Here is a 21,820-nt window from a genome sequence, read left to right as displayed (position 1 = left end):
TTTATTATACCTTTTAAAAACTCTTGACCCCAACAGCCAGTATCTGTCCATTCTGACAGGTCAACAGAGACCTCAGAGAAGGAATTTTCTGTTTTTATTGCAATGGATGATCTAATAGTGAAGAGGGAACTGTGTTATTGCCCTCACTGAGAAGACTGTAACATAAGCTTCTGCCATATTCTTTAACAGGAGAAAATCTATTGAGAGGAAAATAAAGTTCTTAAAAATAATAATTTCCGAGCATCTTGAAAAATTCCTGTTTGTTATAGTTGCGGAAGGAAATGAGAAAATCTGGACAACAAAGTTTGAAATCTTAAATAAAAAAGAAAAAGTCTATATATAATCTCTTAAAGGTTACTATTAGCAGTACCTACTTAGGAAGCTGTTAGCAACATAGTTGTTAAATGATTTCCAGAATGAATAGATGTGATATGAATGGCTTTCATTATACAAATGGAAATAATAGAATAAATTAGGAGTGGAATGTGGTTTTGCTACACTGTTTATTCATAATCTCTGAAAATGCAACTTATAAAATATGATCATAATTCAGTAATGTTTTAAGTGGATGGTGTCAAGTTAAGTGGTATTTGACCAAGCTGGACTGCACTGAAACATACTGCCCTTCTAGTTTCAGCGTAAGAATTTCACTAATCACATATAATCCAATTTTACCTACTAAAGCATGTATTAATGTACTTAAGAACACAAAGTTCCAGTGTATTCTTTTTGAGAATACACACCTCATTTCTTACTGTTTGATGGAAAATATATAACTTGAGATGAAAATCAGAAGGTGACATTTTAAAATAATTACATTCTATAACTTTGTTAATTCACATTACAAGCTCATGTAAGTGTTAACAAAAGCTTACATATGTGGTGCTCATCTGGCATTATATTTATATTGAATCAATATATGTTAACATATAGAGCAGAATCTGAGATTTTCCTATCTTTGTTCTAACTCACAGATGGTAACTCTATCTGTTAATCCCAGTGGAAGTTTCATTTTGAAATACAAAACTTCTTTTGAACTTGTGTGTCCCTCCCCACAGATGTCTGGAGCCTTGATGTGTTTCTTTCATGATTCTTTTTAAAACAGGGACTGAAGCATTGCTGGTGAACAGTGAAGTTAGAAATTCATTGCCTGATAATGCAGTGAGTTCTTAAAATATGCATCTTAAGAGCATAATAACAAGAAAATTGAGAGTGACCAAAATACTTAGTTCTGCATGTTTTTGTACAGTAAAAATTTGTTCTAGAGATGTCATTTCTTTATTAAGTTAAAAAGACTATTTAGTGTATAGGATAAAGATCTTTGTAGTTGTAGAACAAACTTCTAGTTTGTTCAAATAAAATAACAAGCAGCTTGTAATTATATTTAGTTTCATTTCTTGACAATGTTAAGTACAGTTACAAAACAAAATTCTCATCTTAACTGCAGAGTATGAGAATTTCAATATGTTTTTTCAAACCAGTTTACCATACTTTTGTTTCTAGTAGTAACTTGTGCCTGTGATCCCACAAAGTTGTTTCAGAAAAAATAAGCACTTATCTGGAGATTTCTATTTTTAGCTGTGTTATATACAAAGACACTAAAGTGAGTAGCTTTGACTCAAGTTAGAGTTTATTTCAGTGAGTTGTCAGTTTCAAAATAGATGAAATAAACATTGTCCAGCGTCCTTATATCTGATGTTCCTCTTACCCTTCTATTTTTTTTCTTTTTAAGGAGGAGATTAAAAACCTTTTTTCATTCTTTCTTAATAAACTTAGCTATCATCAAACTGCAGAGAACTCTCAGGTGACCCACTGAGATATAGATGTTTGCTTTGATCAGATGAATAAAATAGAGGTTGACCTTTCAAAGAAGATAACCTTTCAGTGTATCTTCTATATTCTTTGACTAACTCGTTCTGAATTCTATTAAGGAAAGGAGAAGTTATATGTCAGATTAGGTAAAATGGCAAAGTTAGGAGCTTGTACTCAGCAGCCTTTTGTTCTGTACGGCTTTGCTTTATCCTCAAAGCTTTAAGTGGTAAATTAAAAGTGCTTTATATAAGCCATTATTATTTCAGACTTCAAAGCTACGTCTTTTTCATCTGCACTGTAGTATTCATGTGCATGCATAACATTGCACAATAGGTAACTTTCGTTGCAGTAAACAATGAAATTTACTTTGATATATGCAGTATTAAAAAAAGATGGTCATGAATGTCCGCCTTCTAAGGGTTATGAAAAAATTGCATTTAATGCCATGTATTTCAGTTCACATGCATTTAACATTTTTTTAAATCTGAAAGTTGCAAAATCAAACATAAAAAAAGTTAGAAAATACCAATAGTGTTGGTTGTGCAGCTCTTAACTTCCATTGTAATTCAGAATTGTAATTCATCCCAGTTGTGTACAAGTGTTATGAAAGTCTTAATTATTTAAACATTCAGTTTTCCACAGTAAAAACATATTTTCCATTTTCCCCACCCGTACATGAAAATAGCTAGTAGTGATGTTTTTTAAAAATAAAAATGAAAAATCAGATGTAGTTGCCTTCCTGTGATCATTTTTTCTAAACTACTGATATTCTAATGTAATTATAAACACGAAAAGCATAAGTGGTTCACTAACCTGATTATGGTTCACTTAACTTTCTTACATTTCACAAACACATTTCTTGTGGCTGTTGGCTACCCTCAGAGAGGTGCTTACTACTTCTCCTGAAGTTTTACAACTGGCCAAATTCAGTTAGAGAGATGAAATAATCTTCTACTCACAACAATTTATAACTTATTTTCTAAAATATTCTCTGTGGAGGCTGCAGAGGATGGAGCTGAACTTCAATCTCGTGCATCTTGGAAAAGGGCTCTTAAGCTTTTACTTGAAAGGAGAAACCCCATCATTACTTCCTCTTCCAGAAACTGCATCTGAAAAAAGGTTACAAGCCTTGTTTGTGACTTCTCCCCCATCCTCTTAGTTTTATTTTAAAATAAGATCACAGATCTTTATTTTCAGCAGTTTTAAGAGAATATTTTCCTGGAAAAGCTGGCAGCCCGGGGCTTGGACAGGTACACTGTTTGCTGGGTAAAGAACTGGTGGAGGGCTGGGCCCAGAGAGTGGTGGTGAATGGAGTTAAATCCAGCCAGCGACCAGTCATGAGTGGTGTTCCCCAGAGTTCAGTACTGCGGTGTGTTCTTTTTCGTATCTGTATTGATGACCTGGACAAGGGGACTGAGTGCACCCTCAGTAAGTTTGCAGATTACCCCAAACTGGGAGGATCTGCCTGGGGGTAGGAAGACCCTTCAGAGGGATCTGGACAGGCTGGATCACTGGGCTGAGACCAATGGGATGAAGTTTAACAAGACCAAAAGCCGGTCTTTGGCCACAACAACTTTGTGCAACACTACAGGCTTGGGGCAGTGTGGCTGGAAGACTATGTGGAAAAAACAGACCTGGGGCTGTTTTGTCGAGGCTTGACTGGACATGAGCCAGCCATGTGCCCAGGGGACCAAGGAAGCCAATGGCATCCTGGATCATATCAGAAATTGTACTGTCAGGAGGAGCAGAGAGGTGATGGGTCCACTGTACTCAGCTCAGACCACTGTGTTCAGTTTTTGCGCCTCTCACTACAAGAAAGACATCAAGGCCCTGGAGAAGAACAACAAAACTGGTGAGGGGTCTGGAGCACAATTCTTTAAAGGAGCAACTGAGCTAACTGGGATTGTTCAGTTTGTAGAAGAGGAGGCTCAGGGGTTCCATGTCATTCTCTACAACAACCTGAAAGGAGGTCGTGGTGAAGTGGGGGTCAACCTCTCCTACTGCTTAACTAGTGGTAGGATGAGAAAGAATGGCCTGAAAGAATGGTCAGGTACTGGAACAGGCTGCCAGAATTTTACTGAATTTTCTTACTGCTCCTAGAAATCTAAAGTTTCTGGACTAAATATTATTCAACCAATCCTCAATTTTAGTCAAAATGATCCTGAAAATAATTTGCTGTTCAAATATAGCAGGTCATCTAGTGCATCACTTGCATTTAGGTTTTTTTTGAGTGAATAGGTTGCATTGACCAAAGCTATAACTTGCTTGTAACTGAAGATGATCACAATATCACTGTGATTCTAGTGCTACAACAGGCATCCAGTCAGCAGACAGAAGTCAGAAAGCTGAATACTTTTATTATCTTCAATATTTACCAAACATTTTCAAATAAAGCAATTTTTTTTCTGATTGGATCAGAGGGAAACAAAAACTTCTGTGACTAATCTGCGATTCACTGTTCATATGGAACTCACATTGTTCCATTACATTTCTGATTGTTCAAACCGGTTAATCTCTGTTAGCTAAAGATGCAACCTTCATTATTTTTACATACAAACAAGCATCCAATTGTCATTTAACTAGTGAATATATGAACCAATGGGTGCAACACCTCCCTGTGAGGACAGGCTGAGAAAGCTGGGGCAGTTCAGCCTGGAGAAGCGGAGGCTCCAGGGAGACCTGAGAGCAAAGTTTCAATATCTGAAGAGGGGCTTTAAGAATGAAGGGGACAAACTCTTCAACGGAGTCTGTTGTGATAGGGCTAGGGGAAATGGTTGAAACTAAATGAGTGGATCCATGTTGGACATAAGGAAGAAGGGTTTTTTTACGATAAGGTTGATGAGGCACATGTTGTCCAGAGAGGTGGTGGATGCCCCATCTCTGCAGATGTTCATGGTCAGGCTGGACAGGGCTCTGAGCAATCCAACCTAGGTGTAGGTGTCCCTGTTCATTGTACGGGAGTTAGACTAGATGACCTGCAAGGCTCCCTTACAATTCAAATGATTAAATTCTAAAGGATGTGTGGTCTTTGTCTCCTGTTTCATGGATCATGTAATGACAACAGTTGCCCATTTGAAAATACTGTTTCTGTAGACAGCACGTACTCTTAGTCTGCTTGTGTGGACAGTGACTTTCATAGGAATTTTGGAACTGAGAGCCATTTCTCTCATGTTTTTGTATGAGTGAGAAGAGAATGGTATGTTTCAAGAAGAAGTCCATCCCCTTTTGGCACACTGGGACATCTACATTCACAGCATTATCATCATCTGCTCGTATTTTCTTAGGATTAAGTGTTTTAGCAGCAGGATTTTGTGAGAAAGCACATAGCCTGTAACCTAAGAATATAGGAATATATATAGAATAACAGAAAATTTGATTATTTCACAGAAAGAGAAAGCTTCCATCCTGTGTTTTGCATACTTGATCATGTCATCCATGGTACTTACACCACTGAAAGTGGGATTTGTGAGCAGGATGTTTTCTTATATAGTAAATATAATTTATCAAGATTTGATGCACCTATAAACTATGAGCTCTGCTGTAGCTATCATTACTAAGATTTTGGTGGAGTGGCTTGTCTCTTGTTTATTCTTGACTCTCAAATGTCAAAATTTATGATAACATGGGATTCAAACAGATTTTTAGAAGTTCACTATTTGCTCATTGTAGGTACATTAGAGATTTTAAGCAGTTATCCAAAAGCAGCAAAATTCTCGTTTTCCATTGTGACAGGAGAAGGAAGTTTTTTAAAATGGGTGTTATTAATCAGTTTAGATTTCTGTGAGGAAAGATAGAGATAAGCATAGACACTAGCATAATGTACTTAGATTTGAACAGGAGATTATTCTAAAATAATGTGTTCTTATTCCCAAAACATCTCTGGAAAAAAAATTGGATTAATTGGGCACATTAGAAGTGAAGTAGGAAAGTTGGTTTTCTACTGTGCTTGGCAAACTTATGTGTTCTGACACAGACATTGTGTTACTGATTTAATAATGGGCACACTTGTGAAAAGTGAAAAAGAAATGGAATTCTATGCAAAATAGATATTAGACATCTTCAGCTGCTGAGGATGCAAAGCTGATGGAAGTAAAAGCCAGATTTTTTTCTAGGTTACTTGAGAGTTTATTCTCACATGGTCTATTTTTCAATGGCTGTCAGTTCTCAAAATTGAAAGTTTTATTCTAGAGTCATCAGATCATAGAATCATAGAATGGCCTGGGTTGAAAAGGACCACAATGATCATTGAGTTTCAACCCCCGTGCTGTGTGCAGGGTTGCCAACCAGAAGACCAGGCTGCCCAGAGCCACATCCAGCCTGGCCTTGAATGCCTCCAGGGCATCCACAACCTCCTTGGGCAACTTGTTCCAGTGTGTCACCACCATCTGTGTGAAAATTTATGTACAAAACAAGATTCTTTTTGTGCCTACGTATAATTTCAATTTAGATTGCCACAGTAGGACAAAAAACTAACTCGTCTTAATTACTAAAATAAAAACCTGATGTAGAATTTGTCTGTGCCTTATAGACATAGCAGCGTATATCCAGTACTGTATTTTAAATTCACATACACAGTGTAGTTTTCCACCACTTTAATTATAAAAGGTTGTCTACAATTGGAGTTTTGTAAAATATGCAGTGCAACAGAAATGAACTTGGAAATGAATACATCAGGTTTCGAAATTTAAATTTATAAACACATTTTTCAGGATTTCCAAACAAAGGATAAACACTTGAATAGTCATTTTCTCCCCTAAGGCTGCTTGGTATGTTTATTAAAAAAATAAGAACAGCGAAATGAAACAAAACAAAAAAATGTAGGGCACTAACTTGGAAATTAAAGGCTTTAATGTCAGCAGTTGTTGCACATTTGAAAGATGTGGCTTGACACAATGAACTTTTGGGCGTAGGCCATGCACGCAAATGGCCGTCCTTTTACAGCTGTCAGGAGATTCTCTCTCTCCAGTGTTTACCAGTCTGCAGCAGTACTGTTTAATAAAGGTCCTTTCCTCTTACATGAAAGATCTGGAAAAGGGAGGCAATATTCTCTCTTGTGAAGACTCAAGAATATACTCAGGACATCTTACTTTCCATTGATGTTAATGCACAGTGATATATATTACAAATGGATTTTATGTATACAGACAAATAGTACGTGTAATACCTGTACTGCCTATATTCATACGTTTATACATACTACATTGTTTTCTTGTTGGCTGCTGGGTGGTATACTACATAAAGTCATTACTTTTTTCCTTCTAAATGAACATAAACATCATTCAAACTTTTCAAAATGAAGGAATGTCACGTCACACTACTTTGTGTTTCCTGTGGATCAGGAGCAGTCATACAGATAGATGCTGCAGTTCCACAGGCAATAGCTTGTCAAATTGTTGCAACTTGAGGGTATGTCTGAACCCTTAATTCTTGTCAAATTGAGATTGATACACCAACTTGAATCAATCAGAGTAAATCAACATAAGGTAGTGAACAAAGACTTTTTATAATAGGCAAATGCTCCTTTCTTCTTTGTTGGTTAGAAATATCAATGTTCCAGAAATTAAATCACATTTTATTTTACTTTTGTATCTTATTTTCAGTCCTGATTGTAAAAGATGGCACTTCGTTACCATATTATCATGGGATTGCTATTTCAGTGGAGTTTTGATTAGCTGTGTCTTAATAACTAAGTCTTCTTGAGGTTAATATTGATTTAACAAGTTAATAGTAATTTCCAAAGAAAACCCAGACATAAAATTCCACATTTTATCATCCTCAACTTCAGCAAGTAGGTATTGTATCCATGGAAGGAATGTAAAGTGCTGCAAGTTCTGATTTCAGATGGTTAATCTGCCACAGAATTATTTTTTTTCTGGCATACTGGTTTCAGTAGTGGCTGTAATTGGTTGTAGTTCTAAGGAAAGAACAAATCTAAGAAAATAAGTACAAAATAAATAATAACGGAAGTGTCTTTACATTTTGCCCAGACTCTGGTTATTTGCTATGACTGGCTGAAAATTCAACTGTTCTGTTTGTTGGTAGAATTTATAGTGATACAACAGGGATTTGTATGTTCAGTAGTAGCAAAGCTATTACGATTTAACCATCTTGGCTTAGCTAAAAAACTTCATTTGCTTTTAAGAACCACGTATTTGCACACTGACATTACAAGGTACTATTCCTTATTTGAGGATAGAATACATAATTTGGCTTACTTCTCAAACTTATGCAGGAGGTGGGTTGGTATTTTGGTTAATTCTTTTTTAGCAAAAGCACATTTTCAGAATATGTTGAAACTAAACTTAGAACATTAAATGTTTTTCTCAAGTAAAATACATTTTTGTTGTTTTTTTTTAATGCATAATATGCATATGCTTTCAAGAATTGTAAAATTATGCACCGCCTCCCTCCTTTCTTAATGTATCCTGTCCAATTCAATGCTTAATTACATATTTAAAGTTAGTCATTTAACAGATGTAAGTACAAGCATAAAGTACACCTCCTTGCTTTACTAAAATGGGACCATACAGTCTGTGAGCCTGAAAAGTGAGAGTTTATGAAAATGCAAACATATCCGAGTAACACTGAAAGCAAAGTTCAACAATGCCCAACGGGCCGCTATTACAATAGCAATCCACTTCTGAAATGTTGGTCTCTGCAGGGAAGATCACTATCATTATAATTAGAGCTGAAGTACAATGGACTGCTCACAGCAGCTATTCTAAAAAGTTCTTTGAAGGTGAAGATGAGTGGTAGACATTCTCAGGAATTGAAAACTGCTTTCTCAAGTCAGAAAAAAAAAAAAAAAATCAGCAAAATAAATCTTAAGTAGCCAGACTAAAATAAATTTCATTTTTTGCCATCCCAATTTAAAATAAAGTCGAATTTCCAGTTTGGATGCTGCTGATGAAACTTAAAGAAATGTGTATCATTTGCAGTTTCCCAGAACAAAATCTAGTACATTATTGTACTTGCAAATAGATTTGTTTTGTGAGTAAAGGAAGAAAGTCAAAACTATAGCAGCTCTACATCAGTGATTTGTTCTGTTCATCCTTTCAAAATAACAATTCTTTTTTTCTATTATCTATGAAGGTTAATTTCTAAGAAGTGATCAGCGCTTTTACGTGGGTAGATTGAAGCATGCAGATAGATTGACATGAAAAATATTCGAAGACATTCTGATGATTTTTAATTGTCATGTTTTTAAATGCTTGTCCTGACTATCTGTAACCTTCTAAGGATTCAGTCAGGTAGTTGTATAAAAATGAAAATCCGATATCCATGATTTTCACACCAAACCCAGCAAACATGGCTGTGTGAAAAGTTTTCTTTCTGGAAGACTGTAATGTTGAACACCAGTGAAGGTCTGGAAAAGAAATCATAGGACTTAATTCTATGAATAACTGGAATTGTAGAAAAAAGGAGAAGGGCAGGTAATGATTTTTAAGAAGGAAAATTACCTGCAACCATGGATTGGAAGTGTATTCTATTAGGTGAAATAGAAATAATAGACCTTTTGATACAATAAAGAAAATAATAAAACTTCAGTAGAAGAACAGTTTCAAAATATGTTTCTCAGTTGTGTAGATTTCAGCCTCTGTATTAATAAGTTTTCGGATCTACTGTTTTTTTAATAAATCAGAATGACAGCATATCTAAGGTGGGAAAGGACACCTGGACATCAGTGGGCCCAATCCCTGCTCCAGCAGGGACACCAGAGCAGGGTGCCCAGTGCCACATACAGTGCCACATATGCTTTGAAATGTCCCCAAGGAGATCTGCACCGCTCTGCCACTTGCACACAAGTGCTGCTGGTGTTCAGAGGGAACCTTCTGTGTGCCAGCTTGTGCCCCACTGCCTCTTGTCCTGCTATTGGACACCACTGAGGAGAGCCTGGCTGCATCTTCTTGCCACCCTCCCTTCAAATATTTATGGCAGTCCCAGCTCTCTCAGCCTCTCCTCATGGGAGAGTTGCTCCAGTGCCTTCATCATCTTGATGGCTCTTCACTGCACTCTCCAGAAGCCCTGCTCAGTCCAATTTGGAATAATAAAAGGATGCAAAAAAAGATCAGGTGCAAATTTGCGCTCCACATGTTTGATTTTAGGGTCAAACATCGTAGTACAAATCATTCATGTAATGCATGGGTTTCATTTTTGGTTTTTAAATTTGGATTCTGAGGAGTTGATATTTTCTTTGGTATAAAGTCTGCAGTCTTACAATTGGATGTAAGGAAGTTCATTTTCAAAAGGTCTAGATTTTTGGCAAAATATCTGACCATGATAACAAAGTGACAGAGTGTTTTAAATGCTTTGGTGCCAATGTCTGATCTGTGTAGAGGAAATAGCATAATTATGTGAGAAAAGCATTCCTGAGTAATACAATCCCATTGATTGCACTCAGTCAGTAAGAAAGCAAGTTCTTTCTTGCTACTATTATAGGCAGATAGGATAACAAACATTTGTAGTTACATACAATTTAATTCGTGATTCTAATATACTTTGGCAGACATCTATTTTCCAATTTATACATATGACTGTGTGGAGTATTTCTTAGGAAATTATGGTCTTTAGTTTTTAACAAAAGAATTTTGGGGGGAAATAGACAGTCTGTCTTATTTCTATAAGTTAATAAAATGTGGTGTGTGGTTTTTTGTTTTTTTTTTTTGTTTGCTTTTAAGTTTACTGTTGGAAAAATATTGAAATTTGTATTCCTTTCCTCATGAGATGCTGCTGAGTGATGTGGCTTTTAGAGTAGATTGAAAAAGATGAACTATCAGGAGTAAAAAGTTGTTAAAAAATTTACTTTGAGAAGATCATTTGCAATTTAAGAGTTTTTTACTTGCAGTTAAATCTTCAATGATTTCAGTTGGTTTTGTTTTTTTTTTTACTTTCCATTTGAAAGTCATGTTTCTCAAAGCTAGAGACGTTGCATAAGCCTGCAACAATACAGATATAAAGTCAGTCTGTTGAATTTTCACTAAAGATACCATTTGTATTAAAAAATCAGCACAGGATTTAAAAAAAAAAAATAGTGCTGGCGAAATCCTTGGTTTGATTCTAGAAATTTGTGACAATTTATGCAACCAAGCAAGATGATATGTCTGACAGCATTAGAACTCTTCTGGGCATCTCAAGCTCTCAAAAAGGATCTTTCGAATGGAAGTTCATGTAATTGTGACTCCCTCTAGTGGACAGCTTTCTCTACTATAGCCTAGGAAATGGTTAAAATCTTTTTTGACATTAAAAATTGAGAGGTCTTCATTTTCATGGTGAAGATCCGATTCCATTCCTAGGAGCAGTCAGAGTGCCGTTGTGTGCATCTCATTATCACTCATTTTGCAATTTATTTTTTTTTTCTGTGCTGAGAGCCTCTTCTGTTACCTTGAATTTCATTCATATGATTGTACATTTCTGACATTGCACAACTTTCCTTAATTATTATTTAATTACATTTCAGGTACCACCAAAGTAAACCTTGTGAAGATCCCATCAACTGCTTCCAGTCCTCGAGACACTGCTTTAGCAGCAGTTATATGCAGTGCACTTGCAACAGTGCTCTTGGCTCTTCTTATTCTTTGTGTTATCTATTGCAAGAGGCAATTTATGGAGAAGAAACCAAGCTGTAAGTTACCAGTTATTACTGTTTCTTTGTAATATTTATGCATCAGTATTTGGTTGGCAAATCTCTCCGTATATAAATAAGTGAAACCTAGGATTGTTATGTCTACAGCATTTAAGCAAATTTATCACTGAGATGAAAAAGCTAGCAGAAGCCTATACATGTATGCAAACTCAGTGTGGATGTACTTGCTTCTCCTGAGAAAATGCTGTGCTGATGTCCAGAAATAGTTTTGCACTCATTTTGCACCATACTCTGTTAAGTGCTGCAGATATATTTGGACCATTGGAAATCTAAGCTAGGATGCCATTATAGAATTGCAATACTGATGTAGACATACCATCACGGAGGATCTGTGCATCACATGCCTTTGTGAAATACAGATTAGCTTGCTGAGTTAATGATTGTGGCCAGTGGGGATAGCAGATTTTTCATTAATGATTTTGGTTTGGGGGCATATTTAAAATGAAACTTTAACCCTGACAGTAGAAGTTTTGAGAAATTCAGGCATAGTGAATTCAGACTTCAGTTAGTGAAATGTAGTGATTCATTTGTCTTGGCCTACAGTGTTACAAACTAAATGAAGTCTGCTATTAATATCAAGTTTCTTTAAGATAACATAAACAAAGCAGCCGAATGTAAAAAATTTCAGATTGATATCACTGAGAATCATTAACCATGGAGAAAATGGAACAGTAAATATGATATGCTTTCAAATCATCACCAAAATAAGAGCAAATGTCTTCCTAAGAGAGTCTGTAGTTGAACCAGCTGGTCTAGGGCTCATTACAAAACCTGTGGTATGCATTATGTCAAACCCCATCATCATAGTGGATCTTTTGGTTGGAAAATGTATGGAAATGCTGTGTATCATGGCATTTTATGGCATTTAAGTGTTCTGTGAAGATAGAGGCTCTGAAAAGGAAAAGATGTATCATTTACTAACAAATATTTTCTTTTTATCAAAAGGGTCTCTGAGATCACAAGACATTCATTACAATGGGTCTGAATTGTCTTGTTTTGATAGACCACGGCTAAATGAATACAACCACAGAACGTGCTGCCAGTGCCAGAGAAGCACATCACAGACCTGTGGTATGTTAATTCTATTTAAAAATCACTGTAAGGAACAGCAGTTATACAAGCAACAAGGATTAACATTTATCTAACTCTTCAGTTGTGACGTTTGGCTTTCACTGTGAAGTAAACATTATCAAACTACCCCTTGTCCTAGGTTAATTTCTCAGTAAGCACACAGAATTTCTAAGTAGCTATTTGGTTATGATTTTTTTGTTTTGTTTTCATTCCAGTGACCACTCACTTAAATAAAAGCATTAAATATCTTATCTATCTCATTTCTTTCTGATAAAAATAGCACTGCATTTGGCTTGGAGACTTAAACTGGTATGAAGCATTTCACAGATAGTAAGAACATGATACCAGTTCTAAAGGACATTGAAAACCTGAACAATTCGAATCTCTGGGATTTTGTGAAGTGCTGTCAGAACAGATGTGTTTATGATATTAACAGATACATAATTTAATTTAAACACAAGCTTAAATGCCTACTATGTTGTCAGAATGAAGTACTTCCTCTTCTATGTACCTAATTAAAAAGCAAATTAATTTGAAGAATGAACATTCAGATTTTCATGGCAGGCATCTGTATTATTTCAGGAGGAAGGATTTGGCTTTTATAAATAATTCTATTTTAAAGAAATAAATTAACCTATTTATTGCAAGAAGAGATCTCTTTCTTTAATCCATATATTTTAATGTTACTAGTAAACTAATACTCAAATTTGAAAGAGTACAGAGGCCAGGTTTACACACAACTTCAATGCATTTAACACTATTAATTCAATTTTCATTCTTAGGGCCTGTTCATTTGATTCCTTCACTGTGTTGTGATGAAACCTGTAGCATGGAGCACAGCAGTCACAGTTGTGCTTTGCACTCACAGACTACACTTAATGAAAGGTAATTTAATGTTATGTAAGTCTATTAAACATTAGCTATTTTGTATGCAATCAAGTCAATATTTACACAGGATACAATAGCAGTTTGGAGTGGAATACTGAATTTTGATGAATTGTAGCCATATCTTCCTGTTTTGTGCAAAAATGGTTTTATGGTTAAAAAATTCTTCCATTAAATAAGGAAAAAAAAAAATGTAGTGTTTAAGTATTACTTAATAAATTCTGACATGTTAAATCAGTTTCTCTGAAGAAGTGACCCATTTCTCTCATAAGTAGACATTCTTTCTCTTGCTGTGTGGTACCGTAGAGGCTTTGCTGACCTCCTTTCCTGCTTTGTGTTAGCAAGGTGCTGTATAAACCCGTGAATCTAAGGGGATTAATATACTGTTTAGAAGCATCATGAAAATCTTCCCTTTTTTAGAAACTCTAAATGTTTGTGAAACTTGAAATGTTAAGTATTTCAGAGTTTCTACCATTATTTTCTGCTAAACAGCTGCGTATAAATACAGTACTTGTTATTGACATAGTAATGCCTTGAGCTAAAAATATAAAGCTTATGGTGTCATGCAGAGTTTCCTAGTTATGGATTTTAACACTGGATTTGTTTATTTCTTTAAACTGTTTAATGTTTACCATATAGGGTTTCCAGCTGTTTTCTTCCCCTGCCCAAGTTTAACTGAAAATGTAGAAGCAGCTTCTTCGTAGATATTGTTTATGCAAGGCAGGTTGGTGACCCAAGTAGGAAATGTAAAATACCTAAATTTTCTGTAACAACTTGTTTAACTACCAGGAAGTTTGAATCATCCTTTTATATTACCAAGGCTGACAAACTGAGAGTTGTGTACTTTTTGAGAATCCTTTTTGGTTAAGTCTTTAAAAATAAATGACATATCTGTGTGGATACATCAAAGGTACTTCCAGTAGAAATGGAGTTTGCTCCAATTTCCTTTGCCAAAATGCTGTATTTCCTTCAATTGTGGTTCAATGTCCTGACTTTTCACCTCAATCTCCAAAAATGCTCTGTGTATTTATCTAAGCTATTCAAACACCATGCTTTGGAAACGAGTAAAGCTGCTTAAATTGCATTGCAGGCAATATTAATGTGTGAAAAGTTTTGGTCACATAAATTATTACTTTATATCAGATACAGCCTGTACATTTTTGTAAATCTTGCAGACAGTTTTTGAAATAAAACGTGTTAATAGATCATTTACTGGGCTTTCAGTAGTCACATGCAGGCACTGAGATAAGTCAGTATCATCATTTTATTTGGGACAGATTATTGAGCTTCTACTTCCGCTTTCTTCCCTGTTTTCTAAATAATTCTAACAATTAAAAATCCTTGTCAGTCTTCCCAAAAATCTTTCTTACTGCAATTTGAGCTTTTTTTTATATCCTGCCTTAACCCCTCACCACACACACACTGAAGAACAAATACATTTCATCACATTTTTGTTCTTTAGACTAAACATTGCAACTCTATTTCATATTTTTTTAGAACCCCAAATTCACGTTGTGAAGGGCTTCAGGCATCCTCTTTACCTCTAGTAGTAATCTCCAGAGCTCTCTTCATTTCCAGATGAAGGACAGCCTGGCTTCCATTTCAAAAGAGTTTTTTGGACAAGGTGCCTCTTGAGTACTGATTAAATATGACCCTGTTTAATCCCTCTGAAACACCTGTAATCACTAATGACAATAATTACAATACTGATACTATTTGCTGGAATGCTTTTGAAACAGCACGCCTTTTATCTTTCTGCAGGGCTTCTGATTCTGTTGGAGAAATGATTCCTGCCTTCCTTGGTTCTCTTTCACACTCTGCTTGTGGAGACATTTCAGATGCTTGGCCTCTGATGCAAAACTCAGCTTGTTGTGACAGCATTTCTTTCTGTGAATCATATTCAGAACTGGCTGGAGTTGCTGCAAAATCCTGCAGTCTGGATACTGAAAATGCAACTGCCATTGAGTCAGATAATAACCAGGAGCTAAGTGATGTACTTACTTCAGCTAAGTCTCCTGATGGAAACATTGCAAAGTCCTTTGAAATATCCAAGCATAGAACATATATAGAAGTTTCATCACTTCAGAACTCAGCTGCTGCTGAAACCGAGCCAAAGACAAAGTGTAATGGAACAGCAGATGACTCTACAGACTGATAAAGAGGTAAGAAATTCAACTACAAAGAAGGAGTGAGAATGAGTTCCCCAGGCACACAGAGCTAGATAAAAATAGAATTGTGGAAGGGTATATAGTTATGTTTCTCCAAAAGTTACGCCTAGATCTCCTGAAATAAGTTACAGCTCTACAAAAGATCCAAGAGTTTCATGTTTGAAATTGATTGACTGAATTTGAAAGGTGTAATTACTCAGACTGTAATGTTGAGCTAATATGAACCAGAACACAGGGGTAGGCCTGTACACCAATCATTTTTTATCAAGTTCTAATTACATTTCTGGGGGAAAATATCCATTAATAGTCTTATGACAGAACTATTATTTGAGGCTAGTCCTTGTTTATGCAAAAATGTCTTTGCTTATCTTGAACAAAGCATAAAGGACATGCAAGCATTCCTCTAAAAATACACACAAAGCCTTCTGTCAAGTTCTTAAGGAAGTGGCAGAAACAGAAGAGAATCTCAAATGCCTTAAACGCCATTTGTATTGCCATGTCATCAGTTTGTCCCTAAAATAGGAATACAGCTTAATCTGTAAAATCTCAGCGTTCAAATTCCCAGTGCAAACACAAGTCTTAGGTCAAATGAGACATGGAAATAAACTACTGCCTCTAAACATAGCAGTATAAGCATCACAGGGAGTCACTCTACTTTTGTGATCTTTATATCATCTTGAATTCTAGCTGTCATCTATTTTGTTTTGTTGTTGTTTGTAAATGCCTTTTTCTACTATTGGAAGTAACTTAGAGGCCAGGATGGATGGGGCCCTGGGCAGCTGGTCTAGTATTAAACATGGAGGTTGGAGGCCCTGCCTGTAGTAGGGGGTTGGAGCTTCATGATCCTTGAGGTCCCTTCCAACCCAGGCCATTCTGTGATTCTGTAATTCTAGGAGAGCAACTCGTAGCTAATCTGTGAAAGGATCCCATGTATGGCATGTGTACTGGTGGTGTTTTCAACCATTCTACCTGCTGTGTAGGCTGTGGATGGAAAGCTTCAGTAGTTAGAGACAGGAACATTTACCACTAATATTAATAACATTAATAATCCACCAAATTTAATTAAAAATATTTTTTACCTGTAATTATGAAAATTTCAGGTCATCTGCAGAAATACAGGACCTTCTTTGATCCTCTTCCATTCAGTTTGCGTGTCATTTTCATATTGTTCTTAAATAAAAAGTAGAAAGTAATTAGTATTTAACAAAAATATGCATGTCCTGGAAACACTAAGTGCATAATTCTTGGTAAATTAAACCTTAATTCTTTATGTGACATTTTCAAGAAGAGAAAACAGTGCTGAGTCAAGGATTTGTTTGCTACTGACTTCAGTAGAATTTGTGTATTGCCCTGAAAACCTACTGCAATCACTAAAAATATTGACCTCATCTAGATGGCTCGTAGATTCTTCAATATATTATTACAACCTACAGTGTAGAAACAAATAATTTTGTATGTAACGTTGGAAGATGAATAGTCAATGTCTGGCACTAACATCCCATGTGTCATTAAGCAGTTTCACAGTCTTATTTTGGAACACGCCCTCATTAGGTGACAGCCATTTTCTAGGAATATATAGGAAGGAACAACGGCATGGTAATGACTGCAAATCTTGATGCTGCTATTCCACACTTCGCAGAGGCTACCGATGGAACATGAATTGAGTTTTTAAGGGGCTAAATATCTCTTTTAACGTGATGAAAAAGTCAAAAGTTCTTTTGTGTCTTGTTGAAATATTCTGAGAGAAGGATGGTCTTTTTAGTGCAGGTGTATGGATTACAATCTTGCATAGGGCCATACTTTGTAATATTGCAAAACAAATGGTAACATGATATAATCAGAAGGCAATAGCATATTATTATCTTTGCACACTTAGTTGTAATAATACAGGTATAGACTTCAGGTTTACATGACTTTTCACATATAGCAGTGGGTTTTTTATCATTAATCATGTGTAAAAACACATCCAGATTTTTTTGAGTTTATGTAACCACTGTTCTTTCAATTTCATTTAGGAAAGCAAAGTATTTCTCTCAGCACTAAAACATTATGCTTCCCTAATGCTCGGCTGCTGACTGTCATCAAATACAGCCTGGTCTTCAGTGTCACACAGTTTCAGAATCAGCTGGAAAATAATGGCATCATTTCACACAATCTAAGCAGTTGCATCTGAGCCATAACAGCTGTAAAATGAAACTTTAAGGAGCATCCTAGGAGAACCCTGAGAGCGGATTTATGAACATTTGCATCTCCTATTAAAAAAGAACCTTTTAGTCCCTAAGATTCTCAAGAAGTCCAATGGAGTGAGCATACAAATGTATGTAAATATATCAAGAAATACAAATATGTTAATGTGTTTACATGGTTATCTTAAATATAGCTGCAGCTGTGAGAAGGCCTGGGACGAGACTTTGCCAGTTACTCTGCTTGCAGATTTATGCATGCATTTGATATTGTTTTCTGATTCCAGTTTTTAACTTAGTTTCCTGCTGTTGAAGGACTTAAAAACAAAACATTTCTATTTATGTGAGGATCATCTATTGATAAACTGAAGCTTTTATTATACATTACATTGTAGTCATTAAGCTAGTTTGGGGAGTTACAAAATTTGCATGTGACATGATATAGTTGAAGTCCCTCTCACCCCATTATTTTGTCTGTGGGAGGGAACATTGTTTTGTTCAATGTAGCAGGAGATTAGCTGTGCATTAGGTTTAATGAAAGTCAGCTGTATAGAAAGGGATGTTATGTTGCTGGTAGTCCCACTGTTGGAACATAGCACTTGTTGTTATAACGTGTATTTTTTATGTTAAAATAATAAATGTAGTCAACTCACATCAAGACAGCAAAGTCAGCAGGTGTGTCACACAGCTATTCATACTATGAGATCTATTACTAATAATGAATTATTTTCATTGCTAAAGTGATGGTCTCGAGCTTCATTGTGATTTAATTCACTCATTTAGTAGACCTCCTGTGTTTTTAATTCACGTCACCCTGTCCTTCTCACTGAAGCATTTTGTGTAAATTTCACATTCACATAAAAACAGATTCCTAACTTTTTGTAATACCTCTGAATTGAATCTTTGGAGGCTGCATGTGTGCCTAGTTCATAAATATCTACTTTCTTTCCTGTTTGTTCTTTATGTCTTTTACGACTGTGGTTTGTTGTAGCACTTCCTATAAAACTGTGGATTCTGTAGCCATTTTTCCCTAACATAGTTTTAACTTCTGTGAGTAATTCCTGTAACCTCTACTGGCTCACTGAATTCAACAGGCTCCAACCTGCTAGTTGTGACCTCCAGCAATCATTCTGTACGAAATCCCCGATGTGCCTTGACAAAAGCAAAGCAATCGGCAAAACAAATGCAATTTTGCATTAAATATTACTCATCTTTCTGCACGTGGTTGGTACGGCAATGGAAATGGTGAGACAGTCACGTTCGTAACAGAAAGAGACTTCTTTGAAGAACCCGGTGCAAGATAAACCTGTACAATAGTTAGGTTGAGTATAGGCAGCCGAAATCAATGAGATTATTAATGTGTGCAAAAACTGTTGATTAACAGTTGTCAAATTCACGCCATAGTGAAGAAACTACATAAGGGGCTTATTTTAATCAGTAACTACTCCTATTTGATCTCTTATGTAGAATAATACTCAGTTATACAAGGAGTATAATTACATAACTTAATACTGAAAAGTGTATACTCGAATAAGAATAGTTTTGAATAAATTCTTTGAATGCTTTCACACATTTAAGAAGTGTTGAAATATTATTTTTCACTAAATGTGCGTGAAGAGATGTGTGCTTCTTTGTAAATATCTGTAAATAGAAAAAATCCAATATGCATTTCATTACATGGAAAGATATTTTTAGAACATGTGGATTTTTAACTTCTCATTATTAACAGTTCTTTAAAATACTGTGTTCAAAAATTTTGCCAGCATCTGTCACAGTAAGTATGTTTTCCCACTGGAATTTACACTTCGTATGTTTTTGTCCGGCAACTCCAGATAGAAGGACTCTTATCTTCACATGAGTGACAGATGGCTTCGGAGCAAAGAGGGAGGAAAAATGAAAAGAGTGCTTTTCGAATATATGTATATTGTGTATATATTTCTTTCCTTAATTTAACCAAATTGGTCTTTTTTATATTGCCTGTGGCAAGCAATGTTGTACATGCCAACAGAAAACAAACACTACCACCGCATTTTGACTGCCCACATATCACATCTATGGACTTACAGTGCTGTTTTAAATCATCTTTTAAAGAATGTAAATTAAAACCTTGTATAAATTGCTTTGTATTACTTCTTTTTTTTTTACTTGTGAATAAAATGTTACTTGAATCATTCTCAGTTTGTTGATTTGTGGGTTTATTGTGCTTTTCAACATCTTTATCAATGACATAGGCAGTGGGATTGAGAGCATCCTCAGCAAGTTTACCAATGACACCAAGCTGTGGGGTGCACTCAATACAATAGAAAGAAGGAAGCCATCCAGAGGGACCTGGACAGGCTTGAAAAGTGGGCCTGTGAGAACCTAATGAGGTTCAACAAGGCCAAGTGCAGGGTGCTGCACCTGGTGGGGGCAATCCCAGATACAAGTATAGACTGGGAGAAGAACTCCTTGAGAGTAGCCCTGCAGAGAAAGGACTTGGGGTTCCTGGTGGATGAAAAGCTGGACGTGAGCCTGCAGTGGGCACTTGCAGCCCAGAAGGCCAACTGTGTTCTGTTCAAAAATCAGTTCAAAAATTTACCTATTGAGAAAGAAAGGTAAAAAAGAAAGCTGGTGGGCACCAGAGATTGCCTCCTATGACTTTGAAATTAAACCCAGTACTGAAAAGAAAACCAAGTATTCCGTGCAGTAGAGGACTAGACAAGTAAGATAATGAAGTGAATAGCTGTACTTAATGTTTAAGTAGCTCTGTTTCTAAAACAGCAAAGGACACAATCAGAGTGTGTTGCAGACCGTACAATCAGACAGTGTTGCCCTGCAGCAGAAAAAGGTAGCTTCAAAAACCTTGGTTGAAGGAAGAGGGGTAATTGATAGCCAAGACTAATTACTTGTGCTTGTTTAGGCCATTTTAGGAAACTAGAGGTTTATATTTTGAGAAGATTCAGGAAAATGCTACAGAAATGGGATGCCATACAAGCGGAAGTCTACAGAAATTCAAGCAAGGGAAAGTGTCGTAGTTTGGCTGATGAGCAGTGGGCTCAGAAGAATTACTGAATCATAGAATCGTAGAATGGCCTGGGTTGAAAACCCTCCTGGCTGTGTGCAGGGCTGCCAACCACCAGACCAGGCTGCCCAGAGCCCCCATCCAGCCTTGAATGCCTCCAGGGATGGGGCATCCACAACCTTTTTGGGCAATCTGTTCTAGTGTGTCACCATCCTCTGTGTGAGAAGAAAGAACCATGCATGTAATTTGCTACTTGATAGAAAGGAAAGGTGCCTGACTTCTTATAGTAAAGACATAAGAAGCTGTGGCTGAATCCAGACAATGATGGTAGGTAACACAAAGCCAGGTTGTTGTGGGAGAGAATTTCTAGCACTATTGGCTCTTATGGAAATGACTGAGAGAAATCAATATGGCTATTTCCCTCTATCCTCAGAAGGGCCTCATTTATTCCAGCAAACTTAAAATTAGTTCTTTTCTGTGCATTTCTATTACATTTCCTAGTCTTCTACACTGTTAATTCAGAGCTTACCCAGCAAACAGTTCCCCAGAACAGTGAGGTTTCCTTATGTGACTGTACCATGTGCTGCATTCCTGAGTGGCCTTCTGCTCATCTTCTGCTGTGGCTGCCAGGAAATGACACCAGTCCTCATCCCCCGCTCAATATCCTTCCAGAGCAGGGAAAAGGGCTGTTAGAAAGCCTGTTTCACTTCTTGCTCCTTACAGCCTAACTTAGCTTTCAAATGAGGCTGTTTATGTCTTACACACTTACAGCTGTGGAAAGAATACTCCTGGAGATCTCCAGATCTCTGGGAGGAGAAACTGAACGTTTCCAAACTGGACATAAGGCACGTACCTGAACAAGAGTAATTCAATACAGAACAGTTAGTGAAGGGAGTGGTGAACTCTGCAGCATGATTTCATGCCACATGTGAAGATTCATATTTGCTCCAGAAAAGTTAGGGTTTTGATGTGGAAAGCTGAGGGTGAATGCATACAACACTGAGCTGTGCTGCGGGCCACAGCTAAGCCGAGCAGTACAGGTGCTTCAGCTATACAC

At 36.4% G+C, this 21,820-nt stretch overlaps 1 protein-coding gene across 1 annotated transcript in view; it reads left to right on the top strand.

Annotated features, from left to right (window-relative positions):
* The window catches only part of TNFRSF19 (TNF receptor superfamily member 19), a 30,623-nt gene extending 10,687 nt beyond the window's left edge, over nucleotides 1–19,936 (top strand). The window contains exons 3-7 of the mRNA XM_019612171.2: nucleotides 11,270–11,434; nucleotides 12,401–12,526; nucleotides 13,309–13,411; nucleotides 15,173–15,573; nucleotides 17,595–19,936. Coding sequence (XP_019467716.1) covers nucleotides 11,270–11,434; nucleotides 12,401–12,526; nucleotides 13,309–13,411; nucleotides 15,173–15,566 — 788 coding nt within the window. The 3' untranslated portion in view covers nucleotides 15,567–15,573; nucleotides 17,595–19,936. The remainder of the gene's footprint in view (nucleotides 1–11,269; nucleotides 11,435–12,400; nucleotides 12,527–13,308; nucleotides 13,412–15,172; nucleotides 15,574–17,594) is intronic.
* The last annotated feature ends 1,884 nt before the right edge of the window (nucleotides 19,937–21,820 follow it).

This window comes from Meleagris gallopavo, chromosome 1 (assembly GCF_000146605.3).
Source record: "Meleagris gallopavo isolate NT-WF06-2002-E0010 breed Aviagen turkey brand Nicholas breeding stock chromosome 1, Turkey_5.1, whole genome shotgun sequence".
Classification (NCBI taxonomy): domain Eukaryota; kingdom Metazoa; phylum Chordata; class Aves; order Galliformes; family Phasianidae; genus Meleagris; species Meleagris gallopavo.
This window is presented reverse-complemented; position numbering and strand designations above follow the sequence as displayed.